Below are 18,503 nucleotides of genomic sequence, written 5' to 3' on the forward strand. Positions count from 1 at the left end.
ACACCCGATTATTATTTTCCACAGCATCGAGATTCAGCTCATGGAAACGCAAGGCACTGTAAATAACCCGCGGCTCACATTCAAAAGATAAAAAATGGTTAAAAAAGAAACATACACAGAAAAGAAAGTCATTTAAGTGTCAAGACCCATTTCAGAACGAGATTAACCCTGTCTGTGCCAGTGCTGAGGCGGACGCTATGAGCCCGTTTGTGCTACTATCGAGGCAGCGCTCAATACGGGAGGCCTTTAGTCACTCACTGTCCCAGAAATAAGGATCATGCTTAGTCCCAATGCAAAATTTAGTCAGATTTGAATGTAAGTTTTGAAAGCAACTAATGCAAATTGTGATAAGATGTTGATAAAGTCACTCAGTGCTTGATAATGACCTACCAGCACTTCAAGGTTCATTCTCAGTTCAAGAAGAAACAGATTTGGTGTGTCAGGTCGAGATCAGCTCTACGGCTGTTATTAGACCATATTAACTTTATTCTAAATTAATAAGGCATGAATGTTCTCAAATCAGTGAAGACTATTTTTTAGTGGAATAAGACCAAAAAAAAAATTGCTATTTATTTCATAAGAGAGGGAACCCCCGCGTTCTACTGGTCATCTTGCTCTTACTGAATGTGTGGTCAAAAGAAGTCACCAAATCAGTTCTTTCTTGGGTCAATGGAATGCACCTGAAAGGTCTTTTAGGAGTCGTTAGTCTAACCAATTACAAGTACTTCCCATCCATCTCCCTTTCTTTTCAACAAAGGTGTACCTTTCTTTTCAACAGATTTAAAAGGAAGTTCAATAATTTACTGTTCTTAAACTTAAGTATTGAGTGTTAGCCAAGTACAGTCATAATAAAACCCACAATTGATTTACATATGAGTAACAAACATATTATTATTATTATTATTATTATTATTATTATTATTATTATTATTTCAGCTGCCACGACTATTAGTACTGCTGATACTGCAACGTCTGTTACTGCTGCTATTAAAATAGTCAGCAGAATCAGTGAATGCAGGCGAAGTACTTCTAGCGTATATAGTGATTTTTTTCAATTTTCCTTTTGTACTAAATAATATTCCTTTACGATCATGTTACCCTTGTTTTCATAACGCTTTTTATTTTAATTGTTACTATAATTTAATCAGTGTTGAAATTTTAATGTTTTTATTATTTTTACAATATTGTTATTAATATTGTTGTTGTTCAGTTGACCTACAATCATTGTTACAGTATTTGTTTGTTTGCTTCCCTATTGCACTCATTAGCTTCTATTAATCATCACCGTTTTCATGCCTTTTCCATTTAAGCATTTTATATCATTTCTTTTCCTATTTTTGTGTTTGGTATTGCCCATTGCTTCTTCCATTTATTTTCTACTCATAATGCCTAACATGTTATTACTAATATAATCTACATCTGATCATTTATATCAGATTAATGTTATACAGAATTTAACGGAAAGTACATATTCATTGAGACATAATGTCGGATCATTTCGTGTCGGATCAGTCGCACGCAAAGCTATTTTTTCTTTTTTCTTTTTTTTTTTGCTAAGATTCTGCATAAGCGTTTTATCTGATCAGCACTCAGCACTACTCTGCTCTTGAAACCCCTTCCTCCATTATTCCCCTCAAGATCCCTATCATCATCTAATTAAAGGAGAACAATACATTAAGGACGTATGTGTCGACTCTTCATTTTTTTTCCCAAGCTTGAGCATTCAGGAGAAAGGCTTTTACATTTACATTACTGATTTTTCCTTATGTGAAATACGGGAAAAGGAAAAATTTCCTTTGCATTTTTTCTTTCTTTTTTGTCGATTTCAGCCACAGTGAGAGACCTTTGCATGTTACAGCACTTTTTTTTCCTTTTCATTATGTAACGAGAATTGATTCTACTACTTACCCTGCCGGTGATTGTCCATCGCTGTGATGACAAAATGTTCTCCAGCAGTAATCATTTGCTTTTTATTTTCCCCTTTTCTCTCATTTAATACTTTTTTCGTTTGCTGAGTGAAAACAGGTACATTCCCCTGGGAGTTTGGCTCAACTGCGCCAAGACTGACTGTGACATGGAAAGGGTCAAGCCTTTCAAAGTTATGGTGGTTCATTGTGCTGTCTGAGAAGCGAAGGAAAAGCGAAGTAGCTTTTTTATTAGATACGTTTGTAGAAAGTCTGAACATGATACGAGTCCCTCAGCATAGTCTTTATTTTATCATTTTCCTCCTTTAGTTGTCAGTTGGCTGCTGTTAGGCTCTCAGTATACCCTTCCTTATCAGTTGTCTCCTTTGGATTACTTCTGCGTAGCAACGTGGAGATTCATTTAGCCGAGTATCTGTCTGTCCACGACCAGCCTCACCCTGTTTGTGTTGGGGGGAGGGTTTGATGAGTCCAAAGTGCCCCATGCCCATGGCTTCGGACTGCGCCCCGTCACCTAATCCACACACCCTGTTCACCCATCACGCGTAACCTCGCTGCTCCAGCTTCAATAGGTTGATTTTGTAGTCAAGAGGATTATTTTCTATTTCTTCCAAGATCTTGTCCATTTTCAGTAAAGATCCAGTTAATCATTTTTCTCTCTCCTCCTCGGAGGAAATGTTTTGATTTTCAAGCTCACCTATTCAAGTCCGTAATGTGTTATGAACGTGTTTTTCTGGCATCAAAAGGTTTAGAACGCACATTCCCTTTTTGTAATCTTTGTCTCTTGAACTTTCCAGTGTTACTGCAAAGGAACTGAAACCTCTTGGTTGCTAAGTATGAAATCATTGATCACTGCTCGATCCCAGTAGGCTACAACACGTTGCTTCGTATGATATAGTTTCCTTCCATTTCATTCCCCCGTAGAGAGAAAGCAAAACTCCGTAGAGGCTAAGCCCCACTTTCTCTTCCTCAACACCACCATCACCACCACCACCACCACCACCTTATGTCTTAGCTTCACGAGCTTGCCACCCTTTTGACGCATTAAGATTCTCTTTTTTTTACACCCACAGTGACTTACAGTGGATGACTTTGAATCGTGCAATTTAGCAATTAGAATAGCGGTGGTGTTGTGAACGGTAGGTAGACCAACGTGTATCATATGAGGGACTTGCTACTGAATGGTACCTGCAACCTTCCGTCTCCTATAAAGTTCGAACTTTGCAAAAGAGAAAGTTCCGTCAAGGAAAGTGTTCAATGAGTGATCTATTTAGAGGTTCACAGATTCCTCATTTGTTTACAGCTAACTAATATTCCGCCTCTACAAGATGTTTATTTCACCCTCTGCCTGAACTCTACCTTCATCACCGCTGAGCCCCTCCATTCCCCCTTCCCCTCCCCTTCCCCTTCCCCTTCTCCCTGCTCTTTCTGTTTCCAAAACAATAATCTGTCTGCTGCGGTTTTCACAGCACCCTACAGCTTTGTTTGACTAATTATAAAAGGAGGAAGCTTTGATTTCTTTTCATGATAAAATGCAAAAAATCAGAACAAGAAAATCATGGATGCTCATCAGACACCATTTTATGACTGAGATCTGTCATGGTCGAAGCTGCAGTCCAAAATAGGTTGCTTGATCTCTACTTCACCACAGCTGGAGTCAATAGTCCTGAGCCAAGAACGTGCATTACCTAAGCCAGTCAAAGGAAGTCTCCCTTATGGAAAGAAAGCCGTCGGTGTTGTTGTCTTGCTTCTCAGCTAGAACAAAAAGGATAATGTTGTTGTTGTATAGAAATAAAAAAAAAATTAGAATGGGGCTTCACCCACGGGTTTCCACAAAGGATTCTCACCACATCCTATTTTCTAAGAAGACTTGAACGTGAAGATTTCTTGATCTCTCGCGCTAGAGTTAAGGAATGACTTCAGATTGATTTTTTGAAATTGTTTCTTGTTTTTTATTTGTTTGTTTATTTTATTTTTAAAAAAAGTAGCATTGATGGTGCCACAAAAAGAGAGTTCCTGCTTCATGATGTCTTTTTTTTTCTCTTTTCATCCTTCAGGATTTCACAATGGATTTCTATTTTCGGCAGTATTGGAAAGACCCTCGATTAGATTTCAGTGCACATAAAGGTGTGAGTGAGATCCAAGTGAGCACAGACTACACCGGCAAAATTTGGGTGCCTGACACCTTCTTTCCTAATGAAAAGCGAGCTTACTACCATACAGCCACCACCGCCAATGAGCTCTTGCGCATCTTAGCCAATGGCCAAGTGTTGAGGAGTATAAGGTAATTACACATCAGATACACTGCTGATGCACTTCGTTCTGCCTTGCAAGGGTGGGCTTTGCATCACTCTCTTACTTCATTAATCCTTCATATTTAAGGAAGAAGAGAGAGAGAGAGAGAGAGAGAGAGCAACGAAACATCATTTTGCTCGCCGTCACCGACAACACTCCTTCTCCTCCTCCTACTCCTCCTCCTCCTCCTTCCTCTCTTGTTAGGCCAGTGAGGAAAGGGAGAAAGAGCGCAAAAGCAGGGTTCGCGATGACACCAGACGAACAGAGAGAAAGCGCCATGGCATCATCTCTGTGGCGCAACATTGCAGGTGTAAATTCTGAGCATTGAAATTAGGGGATGTCCAGTTTTGTCTCCTTTTAGCCATTGGACTACAACTCCTCGCATTCCTCCCACCAAACTTCCCTTTTCTTTATTTTCAAACAAGATGACCAGTCATCTCCATGAGGATCATTATTTTCTCTTGAAATCTGTACGCTTCCCTCTTGCCAAAGACTAGTCTAGTTCCAAAACAGTACCGATCAGGTGTGCCACCTTTTTGTGTAAATTTGAGCCCCCTGTACAGATAACCCTTGTACCCAAGACTTTGGCAAATGACAGTTAAAGATCAGCTGATGAACTTCATGGCTTTAATAATACCACTCTAGATGATGTGTTTGGAATTCCAGCTCTTCCTGAACTTAAATTTTCTTCCACATGTCTGTCGGAAAGCTCTCCTGACTGTAGCACCTTAAAGGAACCAACAACTTCCACTCCTTGAGTCCAGTGTCCACTCCCGGTCTCCTCCTGACAGTAACCCAGTCCGCCTTCCTCATTTCTTCTTCTCTGCAACAGCATCAAAATATTCGCTTTCTTTTCTGTGCCCTCTCAATACCCGAACTTTTTAGACGTCTACATATCCCTTTATTCGTCATGGTAACTGTTGGGCTTCCAGGCCTGCTTAGAATCAGAGGCCGTGGACATTAACACACAGTAGCTTCAGGAGGTCGTCTTCCACAGCCTGTCTTTATCACCAAAAATTTTTGTTGTTGTTCTTTCCTGCGCCTTGAATTGCGATGTGAAACTAAACATGTGTTTGTTGCCACTGAGGCCACGTGATCACGCAGCGGATGCCAGAGCGCTGATAAAACTATGCAACGAAAGCTATAAATAACACAAGAGATGTTTTCTAGCAGTGCACTTGCGCACCTCTGTTAAAAAAAATGAACTTCCTTCTTTTTTTCGTGTTCCTCACATTTTCTCTTCGTCACATATTCTTCACCATCTTCTTTTTCCTTTCTGTTTTCTTTCTCTTCTCCTTTTTATCTACTCCTTTTCGCTATCGTGGTTCTAAACCGTTCCAGCACTGGATTCAGTTTGTTGCTACGTGTTCATGATTGCTTTAATGCCTCTTGGAGTAACTGTATTTTGTTTGACATGTTCAGCAGAGTTTGAGAAAAATACCGTATATGTATATGTATATATATATATATATATATATATATATATATATATATATATATATATATATATATATATATATATGTATATGTATATATATATATATATATATATATATATATATATATATATATATATATGTATGTATGTATATATATATATATATATATATATATATATATATATATATATATATATATATATGAAAAGCAAACGTTTTCTTGGTCCTTTCAACTTTCTCCTATATCTTGGGAAAACAAACCAAACCTTGCTCTGTGTCTGTCTCTTTCGAATGAATGTTTGCTTGGCTTCCGATCTTCTTCGCAGCTCTGCACCTCCCTCCTCCTAGTGCGCCTCTCCCATCCCCTCCCATCTCGAAAAGAAGTCGAATGACTTTCGTTAGATAACAGATGTAGAACCTTTTTTCTTAGTTCACTTGGAGGCATATATAATACTCCGCACTGTATATACTGTACACCCTCTCCGATTGCAAACTGGATTTTCATACCATTCCGTTTTGAAACAGAACTTGCACATTTCACTACCATTCCATGTGTCCAGAGAAAGCTCCGAGATCGAATTTCAGAAACGGTTTTTGTTTTTCCACTTTTGGGGTACTTTTGATCATTAACTTGGTAATGTCTCCTCCCCTGATCTCCTCCTGCCAACCTCCAAAATCTAATAGTTTTCGTGGTTCCCTCACTTTTGAATCCCAGTTCTAGATCCACATATCTTTAGGTGAGCCAATCGTTCATGTTGGCAATTTGTTTTTAATTGCCCTGATATCGTTCACTCACAGATATGGTGTGCTTTCTGGTAAACGAAAATGGAATTTTGAGCTTTTAAACTTTGATGTCATCTATACCAAATCCTATGTAGAAGTGTAGTGCTGCAGTGCATCTATTAAATTTCACGATCTTTCATTCAGCTGTTTGGGGATAACCGGACTCCCTTGTCATTCGTACTTGATTCACTATCTAGAAAAAGTCACCGCCCTTAATCAGTGCACCGATGTCTTGATTCACTGTCCTATGGCTGATATGAACACCTTTATTTACAACTACTTTACTCTGTGAAATAAAACTGCTATATTTCAGTGTCAAATCTTGTGCTTTCTGTTTAACTAAATTTCTCGAACCCGAGTCATCCGACAAAAATTTAATATGATTTCTTAGATTATTTTAAGCCGTTACGATCATAACCTACAAGACATCTGAATATATTCGAGTGTACCATAACATCACTCTCACGTAACCTAAACTGAGAGAAACATGAAGGCTGTTTAAGTTGGAACAAGTGAGCTAAATACACAGAGATGATCAAGAAAATTAATCAAACGAGAAGCTTCTCCTTTAAATAATGCTGACAGATTAATAGAAGACAGAATGCCCTCAAATTTCCGTTAAGAAAAAGCTTGTGCCTATGTTTTCAAGAGCCTTTCAATTAAACGTTTTCATGAAACATCAGTGTGAAGCAGTTGAGGGACAATTCATCCAACCTGTAGTCAACTCATATATAGAGATACTAATCATGACGTATATTCACCTCTTCCCTCCCCCAGAAGAAATATATCAGAATATTTATATTATATATATATATATGTATGTGTGTATATCTCCACATGGTACATAATTCCTCTACTTAGTACCTGGAAAGATCCCTCCACAAAATACATATGGCTATTTCAAAATATCCTCAGTCATTCGCTCAACAACGTTTTCACTTTGTAGCACTCAGTTCTCTACTAATGATGCCTTCACTCTTGACCAAAAGAATGTACTAAAAAAATATGAGAAAACAGCTAAGGTCACGTTATTCTAGACAATCAATGAATCCACGAAAGACAATGTGGTCATTTGGACGTTTCTTTGAGGCAAGATCTCTGAATGCTACAAATCCAAGCCCTGCCATCTTAATGATGATTTTTCTTTATATATATATATATAATTTTTTTTTTTTTTTACAAACGCTTTCCGAGTGCAGATACCATCCCTTCGAGTTTTTTCTGTGTACTGGAGAAGTCTAGAGCTTTCACACATGACTCCGTACAAGAAAAAAAGGAGGACGATCCATATACTTTGAAACCACCTGTTTCATATATATTTTTTTTCCTAGATTGATTCATATCACATATGATTTTTTCATGCCATTTTATTATTATCATTATTCTATTTATCATTTTTGTTTATTTGACTTCTCATCCCTCAACCTCTTCAAAAATACAAGAGCAATATTATGATGGAGGTCGTCTCAATGAACGAAAACGGTGTCCAATGAAAGCTATGATTCCTGTTTATTTCATGATGATGTGCCAATTTATTATATGTCATATTTTAGATTTTCAGACGGAGGTGGTCCCAGCATCTGTCTTTTTTCTTACATTGTCACAGTTATACTTTTACTCTGTCTACTCACACCCCTTTTTTTATTATTCTGTCTGACTGGAATGTCACAAATTTATATCACTGAGGATGGAATGTTCAATTCACGTTTTTCTTTGCTAATAATTGTGTCTCTGTGATGGTTTTCTTGTTGTTCAACCTATCCTCTCTTTCATTTCCTCCTCCTCCTCCTCCTCCTCCTCCTCCTACTCCTCCTCCTCCTCCTTATCACTTTCTCTGAATTTTGTACATTTAATAACTAATTCTCTTATTATCCTTCTTTACAGTCTGTGGTTCCTCTATTGCTGTTTACGTTTCATTTTACTCTCGTTTCTTTTGTGTCACATTTAATTCTTTCTTGTACTTTCGCTCCGTTCTTCTATATTTCTATATTTTGTATCTATTTACACTATGTCGAAACACTTTGAGTTGATCTTGCAACCACCCAACACGCCCGGACACAAATCGCTCCAATGCAGCAGTACCTAGGAACCTACCTGCGTCCTTAAGACGCCGCCCCACTCAAATTCAGCACTGAACCCAGTCACCACAAAACCCATGTTACCTCTGCTCTTAGTTTGCAAAGACTGAATCAAATTTCCCCTCGAGATCTCCTTTCAGTGATTAAATGATTCTCGCATTCCTTTGAACAGAAAAATAAACCGGAAATGACTCTTTTCATAACATCACTAGATAACCTGAGTACTGCTTTTGTAGTCTCCTTGCGCCTAGTCTTTCTGTTTTTCTTTTTTTTTTTTTTTTTTGCACAGTACACAAATAATTACTTTCTTCCAGTACTTGTAAACAGTGTTGATGATGATGATTATGATGATGATGATGATGATCACACTCACAAAATTTCCTCTTAATTTCTGATCACATGTAATATTGCGAGCCTCTTCACTCCTCTTCTTTCATTCTTTTCTTCTTATTCTTTCCTTTCATCCTAAGCTTCGAAGTCATTCCACTTCGTACTTTTCTTTGACTGATCCTTCTCCTTCTCCTTCTTCTTCTTATTCTTCTTCTTCTTTATCTTCTTCATCTTCTTCTTCTTCTTCTCCTTCTTCTTCTTCTGTAAAAGGTATGACTGACGATGTGGATGGGTATCACGTGTGATAGCTATGCATATTATTTATTGACTTCTATGGACTCATGTCTACTTTTTGACCAACAGTTACCATCATACTTGATTTTTTCCAAAAGAGAGAGAGAAAATAGATAAAAACCCAAAGGAAAAATAATAAGTCAGACAAATCAAATGTTTTCTGACCTCTTAAAAATTATTTTGCTCTCTTCAATTCTCTAGCTGACACTTGCTTTTGTTTCTCCGATTTCTTCAGGATTTTACTCTCGACTTTTATTTCCGCCAACACTGGACCGATCCTAGGCTGTCCTTCCCCGACCGCGGGGGTTTGGACGAGCTAACTGTGGGATCGGAGTATCTACAGAAAATCTGGGTTCCAGACACGTTTTTTGCCAATGAGAAGAAGTCCTATTTTCACATGGCCACCACCTCTAATGAGATGCTCAGAATCACCAACCAAGGGAAAGTGTTGCGGAGTATCAGGTAAGAGTGACATACCGGGGAGAGCCAAGGTGGGGGTGGTCAGTGGGTACAGAAGGACAATGCCAGTCACAGAAGCCGTCCGTCTTCCAGCTTAGTTCAGCAGAGTTCATGTCAAGCTCCATCATCCATCCAGCTTATCATTCCCGACCCTTGAAAACCTTCTCACATCCCTCGGCTCTGTCGTCTCGTCAATAAGCAGCCTAAAGTTTCACGATATTCATCCTTAAAGTTGATTCCATTGAAATGGGCCTTCTGTAACGTATAGAAACGCCAATTTTAACAGTTGATGTGTAGTCACTTTGTAACTTTCTGTTAACTAAAGAAGGGGTAAAAAGGAGAGACGTCCAGTTATTTGCTAAGTTTAGAGTCCATCGCCGAAAATCGACCGTCGTCAGAACAATTAGAGTCCCGTGTCTCATTTGGAAAATCTGTGGATGTTAAAGTGGTTCTGACTTTCTTTAGTACATTCATATTTACATAATGATGATTTTCAATGCAAGTAAAAAAAAAAAGCTTTATGGCCTCAGATTTCATTATTACATTCCGAGTTAGACTGCAAGTAAATGTAGTGTCTTGGATGCCTTCTTTTGTAAGCATTCTGTCAAAATAATGTTGTCAGCATTCGTTAATAAACAATGGCGCCAGTATTTTTAGTAAAGTGTTGTCAGTATTCTTGCAGTGAGGAATTATCTTTCAAACCCTGCCCTCATCGTTGTGTAAAAACCACTTAACTGAAGATATTTGCGTAAAAGGACGACAATCAAACATCCTTACACCATTTTCACCCCGAGACTCCCAACCTTTCACACTTACAAACAAAGGAAGCTGAGATGCCTTGAAGGACAACCCATATGCAAAGATTTTAATCTTGTATTTTGAATCAGTTAACGCTTTGTTTTGAATTACATTGTTTAAAGAAGGGATCGAAACCCCCCTAACAAATACTTTATATTCATAGATATATTCAAGGAATGGACATTCAAGAGGAAAACCCTAACTTGGCTCCCTTGATATGAGTGTTAGATAACATTTAGTTTATGGATGTTTAATTTTTCATTCCTTTATTTTCTGTTTCACGGAATTTCTTGTATGCGTGTGTAATCTCTAATGCACAGTTAATGACTCCGTTTTAATTTTTTTTTCTGTGTTACGACAGTCATGCGTTCAGCCTTCCATTATGTTGCGGTCATGTATGTGTATGTGTCATAGTCTTTGTAAGCGCATGTATACACATCTGTATGTCTAGGCGTGTAAGTGTGTGTTTGTTTCGGTATGCACATTAGACGATGCTTTAGGAAAAGAGAATCAGACTTACCCAGTTACAAATGATAATCTTGCTGTTGAGAACTGGAGTGAGTATGCTGAAGACAAATCATCGTTACCTCGCGATGAGATCAGGTCACACGTTGAGGAAATCCAGTAGTCTTTGAGATCCAACTCTCTACCCCCATGGCCGAACCAAGAAGCTAATCAAACAAATTGGTTTTCAGTCAGCACTTGCACACACGTACACACACGCGTGTCGTCTGTACTCGATACAATTACAGACATACACCAGTGTATGTCTGTAATTGTATCGAGTACAGACGACAGGCAGCTAGTAATTGCGACTGTATTGAAATGTAGTCATTCAGTCACTCAGTCCTTCTGTGTTTGGTGAGTTGGGTGGACTTTTTAACCCTTGCTTTCCCTTCATTCCAATATGCTGTGACTTTTCATGGAACACACATACATAGTATACACACACAAATACACACATAATATACATGCCACTGTCAAATAGATATAGGTAGCTTGCGTGAGTGTATATGTGTGACAACATTGTTAAAGAAACCCAATAACAGTGGTTGCAGCCGAATTTTGAGGTCGTAAGATTTAGTTCCCAAATGCTACACCTTTCTCGTTCCCTCCCAAAAAGGGTAAATCAGTTTCATGGAAAGAGAAGGTCACTTGCCCCATGCTTTGGTCACTAGACTGACGTTTCTTTAGAGTGTGTGTGAGTGATCCTTCAGGACAGAGAATCTCTGAGTCTCCTCTGAGACTCCGGCCACTGAGACCAAGGATGGATGAACGGGTATAGGTGAGTGACGCGCAGTCAAAAACACCAGTGAATTGACTGGCGCCTTTTTTTTTTTTTTCCTCTCTCGTTTTGTTTTCTCATTTGTCAGTTTATTGTGGTCGATTTCAGAGGAACCCAAAGCTACTCTCTCTTTCCCCAGAGCACAAGGTATACGTATCAATTTATCTGTTTCCATTAATGATGTCTTTTTTATTGTTGAGATTTTTTTCTTTTGAAAATTCGTGTCTTCTGTAAGATGAAAATGGAGGAAATATAATGTAATTTACTGATGTTACAGTCATACTAAATAAAGAGAATTGTTTTACTTTGAATGCTAAATAAGGTTACGTCTTAAATTTACTGTTGTCTAATTATCTGCCATACCTTTATCTTATCCATTATATATGCACTGTTAAACTGTTTCAATAATGTCATTGTATATGCTATAAATATTTCTCAAAAATGCTGACATTTTTTTTGTTTTTGTTTTGTTTCTCCCAAATGCTGGGTTCAGTTTTATCCAGACTTTCCGTTGTTTTCGTCCCACTACATCGTGCAACCCAACTTCCACCCAAACCCCCTGAAGAAATTCTCCTTTACCCTTCTTACGCAGAGCAGCCCTCAAACCATCCCAAGCCGTCCTTTCTTCCGAAGAAAGAATAAAGCTCTCATCCAGTTTCTTGGGTCAACTGTTCGTCTCTTGGTGCATCTGCTTCAACGATGCCTTTCTGCCCTTGTTCAGTCCCGACTCCGACCCCAAAACAAAGTGATCAAGGTCTTTGAACAGCTGCCCCAAAAAAAGAGCCTTTTTTCATTAATGATTCTAGAGTTGCAAATTCAGCTTAGTCGTGTTTGAAAAGACCGTTATACTGTGGCGCCTGGGATCTTCTTCACTCTTGAAGTGTCCGTTGCCCCCAACTCTCCCTTAATTTCTTGAAAATACTGTCGAAGCTTTTTCCCCATTCATATTTCCTGTTCCTTGCTTTCCATGAATTTTTCACGTTTATCTGCTTCCCTTTCCGTTCCCAGTCCTTTGTTTGCTGTATCTCTGCCTTGGATGTAATTTCTTACTTTAGTGCGAATCTAAATAGACTCCTAGAGTTACTTGATGAAAACGGTTAAAAACATGCGTCTTTCATATGAATGGTAGTTTAAACGTAATTCTTTGTATGTACACACACACACATATATATATACATATATATATATATATATATATATATATATATATATATATATATATATATCTATATATAAATTATATATGTGTATGTACATATATATATATATATATATATATATATATATATATATATATATATATATATATATATATATATATATATATATATATATATATATATATAAAAGTTTATATTTATTTATACTTGATAGTTACTTAAAGTTCCGCATTGCTTGACCCAATATCGCATATGAAGTACGCAAAAGACAAAAGATATTCATCATATAATAAAGTATTTTTGAAATAACCGTCCGTGCTGTCATCGTAAAATTCCAAAAATATTTCCTACCTTCTCAGCCTGTGAGCACTGGTAGGAGGACTTGTTTCTTATCTGATTTGTGGTACTAATCTAGAGATTTTTTCTCTCCCACCCCAATCCCCTTCCCCAACCCCCAACCCCCTTCCTACGACACTTTGTCTGTCGGTCCTACGTCAACGTCCATGTCAAATCACATTTTTGTTTCTGAACCCCTCCCTTTTTCCTCTCCACCCCCTTGTCCGCCCCCCTACCTCCCTCTCCCCTACCCATATGCTGCATCCTTGGACCGTCGACTGGACTCCAGATTGACCATCACAGCATCATGCCCCATGAACCTGCAATACTTCCCCATGGATCGACAACTCTGCATCATTGAGATCGAAAGTTGTAAGTATAACTTTCTTTTTGGGTGCTCATTTTTATTTTGCTAATAATGATGCTATAATTGTTGTTTTTTAATCCCTGTTTCGGTGGATTGTGAAGCTACTTTGCTGCTGCAATGACAGAAGATTTATAAAAGACATTTCGTGATGGGAAATTTCAGGGCACGATAAGATGGCAAAGTAAAATGCGGTTGGTAAGAGGTGCAATGCTTCCTTCAGAGTCAAGTTATTAAGTTCTTATCCGAGTTTCATATTATTTTTCACATATGGGTATTCCATTATGCAAAAGCATGCAATAACCCAAATGAAAACATACCCAGTTGCTGATTACGACTATGACCATATAACAGAAGTTATGAATATACAGTTAAGCTAAAAGAAAAAGTAAGAAAAAACAAAAAGTAACTACGTTATGTATGGATACAATGTCGATACTCGAAATGTTGAAGACAAGTTAGGTATAATGGGAACGGCAATGGGGAGACTTCTGGAGAGGTACTTAAAAAAAAAAAAGAGAGAGGATGACAGCGGACATCCTTACTTTGATGGATAGGAGGAGCGCTTATGATAATACTGATGAGGAAAGAACTAGGAAGGTAAATGAGGTCCTAACTGAAGCAAAAAGTGTGAGCGAACAGAGACTATGAAGAGGTAAAATACCTCAAGGGCAAATCAAGAGAAGAGGCATAAACGAATCAGTGCTGTAAGAGGAAAAGTGGAATAGGTGACAGTAATTCGATAATGAGGCTGACGGATCTGTGACAGTGGAACGAGGAGAAGTGTTGGGGAGAATATATAACAGAGTTTTTTAAAGATGAGAGATAGGGGCAAAGACTGATGACAGAGGCATAGGGGAAGCACCGGAGAAAAAGAATAAAGGGAAGGCTGCAGCAGAGAATGGGTTGAAAGCATTAGAGCCATACGGACTGGGGGCCAGCTGCATACATGACGCGGGAGAATTTCCAAAGCAAATGTTCAGACATGTTTGTTAGTGACTATCCCCTAAAAAATGGGCAACTTTAAGTGCTGTAAGCATGACTGTAGCCAACTAGAGTCAGCTCACGAAAACAATTTCAGGTGTAATGGTGGAAGGGCTGAGGTCAAGGAGGAGCCGTTTGGGTTCAGGGGAAGAAAGACTACAACAACTACTACATTCGTACCGAGAGTACTCTCTGAAAAAGCAATTGAAGTGCAGGATGGATGTTTTATAGATTATGAAACATAAAAAAGGCTTTTAACAAAATAAAACATGGCTGGCTGATGAAAATGCTAGAAATAAAAGGGCAGATGGTAAAGATATTAGATTAAGTGGAAACTTGTTTTAGAACCGAGGCAGCAATCAAGATAGAAAACGAGCCGAGTGAATGAGAGCGGATGAACCCTGGGGGTGAGACAGGGTGGGCTGTGCAATGTCCCCTGATTTATTTCATTATCTGGTGGTTGGTTAATGAGGGGAGCAGATGTGGGTGTTGTGAGTGCCGGCGGTCACATTGTTCATAACATTAGGGATGCTGAGGATAGTGTACTGGCTGCTCATTCAGAGGAAAAGGCGCACAGGTTGCTAATGGAGGTCAACAGTTCAGAGAGGTAAAAGACTAAATATTGAAAGGTGCCTAAGACTGTGACCTAAATTTAAGAGGCAAACGAATTAAACAGTTGGACCCATTAGACTTCTTGGTTAGTTAGATAACACCAAATTTGTGTTGTGATAGGGCAGTGAAACATTTGACTGGGAAAGCAAAGAGAGCATGTAAAGAAAAGAAGAGTTTATCATAAAAAACATGAATTTGTCAATAAAGAGCAGAAAAGGTTGCTTTTGATGTATGGATGTAAAATTTAAAATGACGGAAAGATACTTTTTTCGCATCCGGCCATTTAAGAGGCAGCTTTGACGTCAATTATAAGAAGACAAGATCATCAGCGCTTCATTCTTCTGGAAGTAACAGAGGTCTTTTGTGTGGTTAATCATTTCTAAGAATAAAAAATGCTGGCGTTTTTACTGTCATAAAGATACAGCTAATACATTCCCTCTGCTACAAGATAATAATAATAATAATAATTAATAATAATAATAATAATGATGATGATGATGACTACATAAATCAATGAATCCATCTACAATAAAGAAGAAAGGCAAAAGCAAGAATTGGGAAGCACCCCTAACCACAGTAGTTTGATTAAGTTGGCAACTTTAGACTATTTCTGCGCCATCCAATTGCCTTCACCAAAGAAACTCTTCTGCACATGCGCTGTTCTCATGACCAACTTGATCGTTTTTCAAAGCGGTATTACAGGAGTAAGAAGAATCTTCATGAACACAATGCACGTACTTGTTGGAAGTGGAAGCAGATATTCTGCATGAAATCTTCGATTAAATCAGAATAAGAGATGAAGCCATAGGAATGGAGCGAAAAGAGATGGTATCAGCTTCACAATGACAAAAGTAATTAAGTTCGAGAACTTCTAAGTTACGTTTTCAGACAGGAAAAAAGTACATCCCAGGTATGAATTTTCGACGCCACTACTGTCCACATCTTGTAGAATTTCAAGAAAGAAAATTTGAGATGCGCAAAAATTTATAAGGAGAACAGATTAAAACTGAAGCTAATTGACTTCGACGTTACATGTCATCAGAATACCTCGGTCATAAGAGTTGTGCTTTACCATTAGAAAGAGATGAAAATATATCGCCGTGTCATGCGAAACCTCTCCTTGCACAGTGGCTATAAAACTGTATGGCGGTCAGTCCCTAATAAGATCTCTGAAGTAAGAGCAGTGAAAAATTTGTTTCAAGAGGTTTTTCTTTACATTTTATCCATCGTAATTGAGTGAAAGCCCAAGATACTCTTCAAAAATTATAGGCAGGTGCTAAGAAGGTTATTGCTAATAAATTAAGTATATATCCTTCAGGACGGCTCTGGAAATGGAATACAATAGCGTGCTTTTAATTTTCTCCACTGAGAGGTTCGTGACTCAACTTATTTTTCAATGATATCCTTTTGAGGCGGCGTTCAGCAGAAATTGCACGAAACCTATTAACATAAACACTTCTGTAAATTCTATTACCAATCTTATCAGGACACAACAGCAGTCGTTACTTGAATCTTGTGCGTCATGTCAGTCCTTTCTCTTCAATTTATATTTATCGACAAAAACCATAAATTAATGTAAGCATTCTCCTATGTTGAGTTCCTAAATGCACAGGTTGATGGAATGTTTTGAATTATGTATTTTCATAAGTCAGCGCTGCAGGAAACAAGATTAAAAAGTGGAAAGAATATTGGGATCACGGTTAAAGTATATCTTGAATTTTTATGCATGATGCGGATAGAGAGAGAGAGAGAGAGGCGGGTATTATATTAAAGAAAAGCATCGAAACACGAAAAACCACACGAACACCTATATTCTTCTGATTCGCACTTTCATATAAAAAAAAAAAAGTCGTCCCCAAGATTTTCATGACACTTTGCCCTTTCTCCCCGACTCAAAAATGGCACATTTCCAATTTAGACTAAATTCATTTGTCCGTTTAATTAGCGTAAAACGATAACAAGTAACGTAACTTCGACCCAGACAATAAAGTTGATGTGGAACACTTGCTGTGACGCGTCATTCCCACGATCTCAACATCGACAAAGAAGACGAGAAAGGGAAAGTCTCTCTCTCTCTCTCTCTCTCTCTCTCTCTCTCTCTCTCTCTCTCTCTCTCTCTCTCTCTCTCTCATAAAAATACTACACGGAGATATCGGTGGACAGGTTATTTATTGATGACGTTCTCTTTAAGTCTTGATGCTTATTTTCATGGTGACTGACTGGGTGTTCCTATTATTTTCCGAATATCTTTCATGAGTTAGGCTATCTATCCTCTTCTCCCGCCTTCGGCCTTCTTATCTCCTTCCATTTCTCTGCCCTACTTCTTCATTTCATCAGATCTGTCTTTCTTCTTCTTATTGTTATTTTTGTTGTTTTCCGTCACCCTATCATCCTCTTTCTCCCGTGTTTCCCCTCCCCCCCCCCTTCTTCCTCTGCTTCTTTTTCCCCCTCTGCCTGTGCGCCGCCTTCTCTTCCTCCACGTCTTGTTTCCCTTCTCCTGCCCCTCCGTTTCTTCGACGTGTTCCCGATGTCATCGCCAGGTAACGAGTGACTGTTATCGGGGGCGCGTTTGTCCTGCATCGGCCGCGAACTGCCATTATGTTCAAGCACCACCGTCGGACGTCAAGAAACACCAGTCCCCAAAAACAAAGGTGTAGCCCTGACCTATCGGAGTAGAAGGGGTTGGAAACGCATCCCCCACCCTCCCCACCCCACACCAGCCTTCCCCGGCCCACAAAAGTTCCCTTGGGCAGTGATAGCCCTCTCTTGCGATTCGGCCCGTAATGTAATTTTTTACAAAAATGAACGGCACCTCAGCCTTCAGACTTTTCACGATTTGAATCTAAACAGCGCGATAAAGCAGGAAGGAACTGTTTCGGAAGAACACTAAAAAGCAATGCTAAGCATTTATTTTTCATTCGAGAGGGCAAATTATGAATGAAAATCAAGAGTCAATAAACAGTAAAAGATAAAGGGCAAGTCTTAACATTCTTTTGACTCATAACTGCAATGCGTCATTTATGATATATGTGTATGTGTATATAAAGACACTGTATACAGTATATCCTTAGAAGAGGACGCTGCAGCTCAGGACACTCCTTGCCAAGGGGATTCATAGGGGAAGGCATCTTACTCGGCTACATCTACTTGCATTCTCAAGGCTACGATAAAAATACAGATGTGAACATTAAAACCAAGCACTGCGTAATCCATAAAAATTACGCTGTATATAATAAAATTCAATGAACATCAGCTTGGAACTTAAAACTTTATTTAATAATTTATAAACACAATAAAAAACTAAAATACACTAAATATTAAAATTACTCACAAAAATATTATCTGTAAAATTATATAAAACAAT

The 18,503-nt window shown here is 38.4% G+C and overlaps 1 protein-coding gene across 16 annotated transcripts in view; it reads left to right on the forward strand.

The window, feature by feature from the left end:
- The window catches only part of Rdl (Resistant to dieldrin), a 401,707-nt gene that overhangs the window by 326,810 nt on the left and 56,394 nt on the right, over window positions 1-18,503 (forward strand). For all 16 annotated transcript variants that reach the window (XM_067089770.1, XM_067089643.1, XM_067089664.1 and 13 more), the window contains 2 exons: window positions 9,377-9,603; window positions 13,469-13,551. In XM_067089770.1, the coding sequence (XP_066945871.1) occupies window positions 9,377-9,603; window positions 13,469-13,551 (310 nt within the window). The remainder of the gene's footprint in view (window positions 1-9,376; window positions 9,604-13,468; window positions 13,552-18,503) is intronic.

The sequence above is a fragment of the Macrobrachium rosenbergii genome, chromosome 4 (assembly GCF_040412425.1).
Source record: "Macrobrachium rosenbergii isolate ZJJX-2024 chromosome 4, ASM4041242v1, whole genome shotgun sequence".
NCBI classification, from domain to species: Eukaryota; Metazoa; Arthropoda; class Malacostraca; order Decapoda; family Palaemonidae; genus Macrobrachium; species Macrobrachium rosenbergii.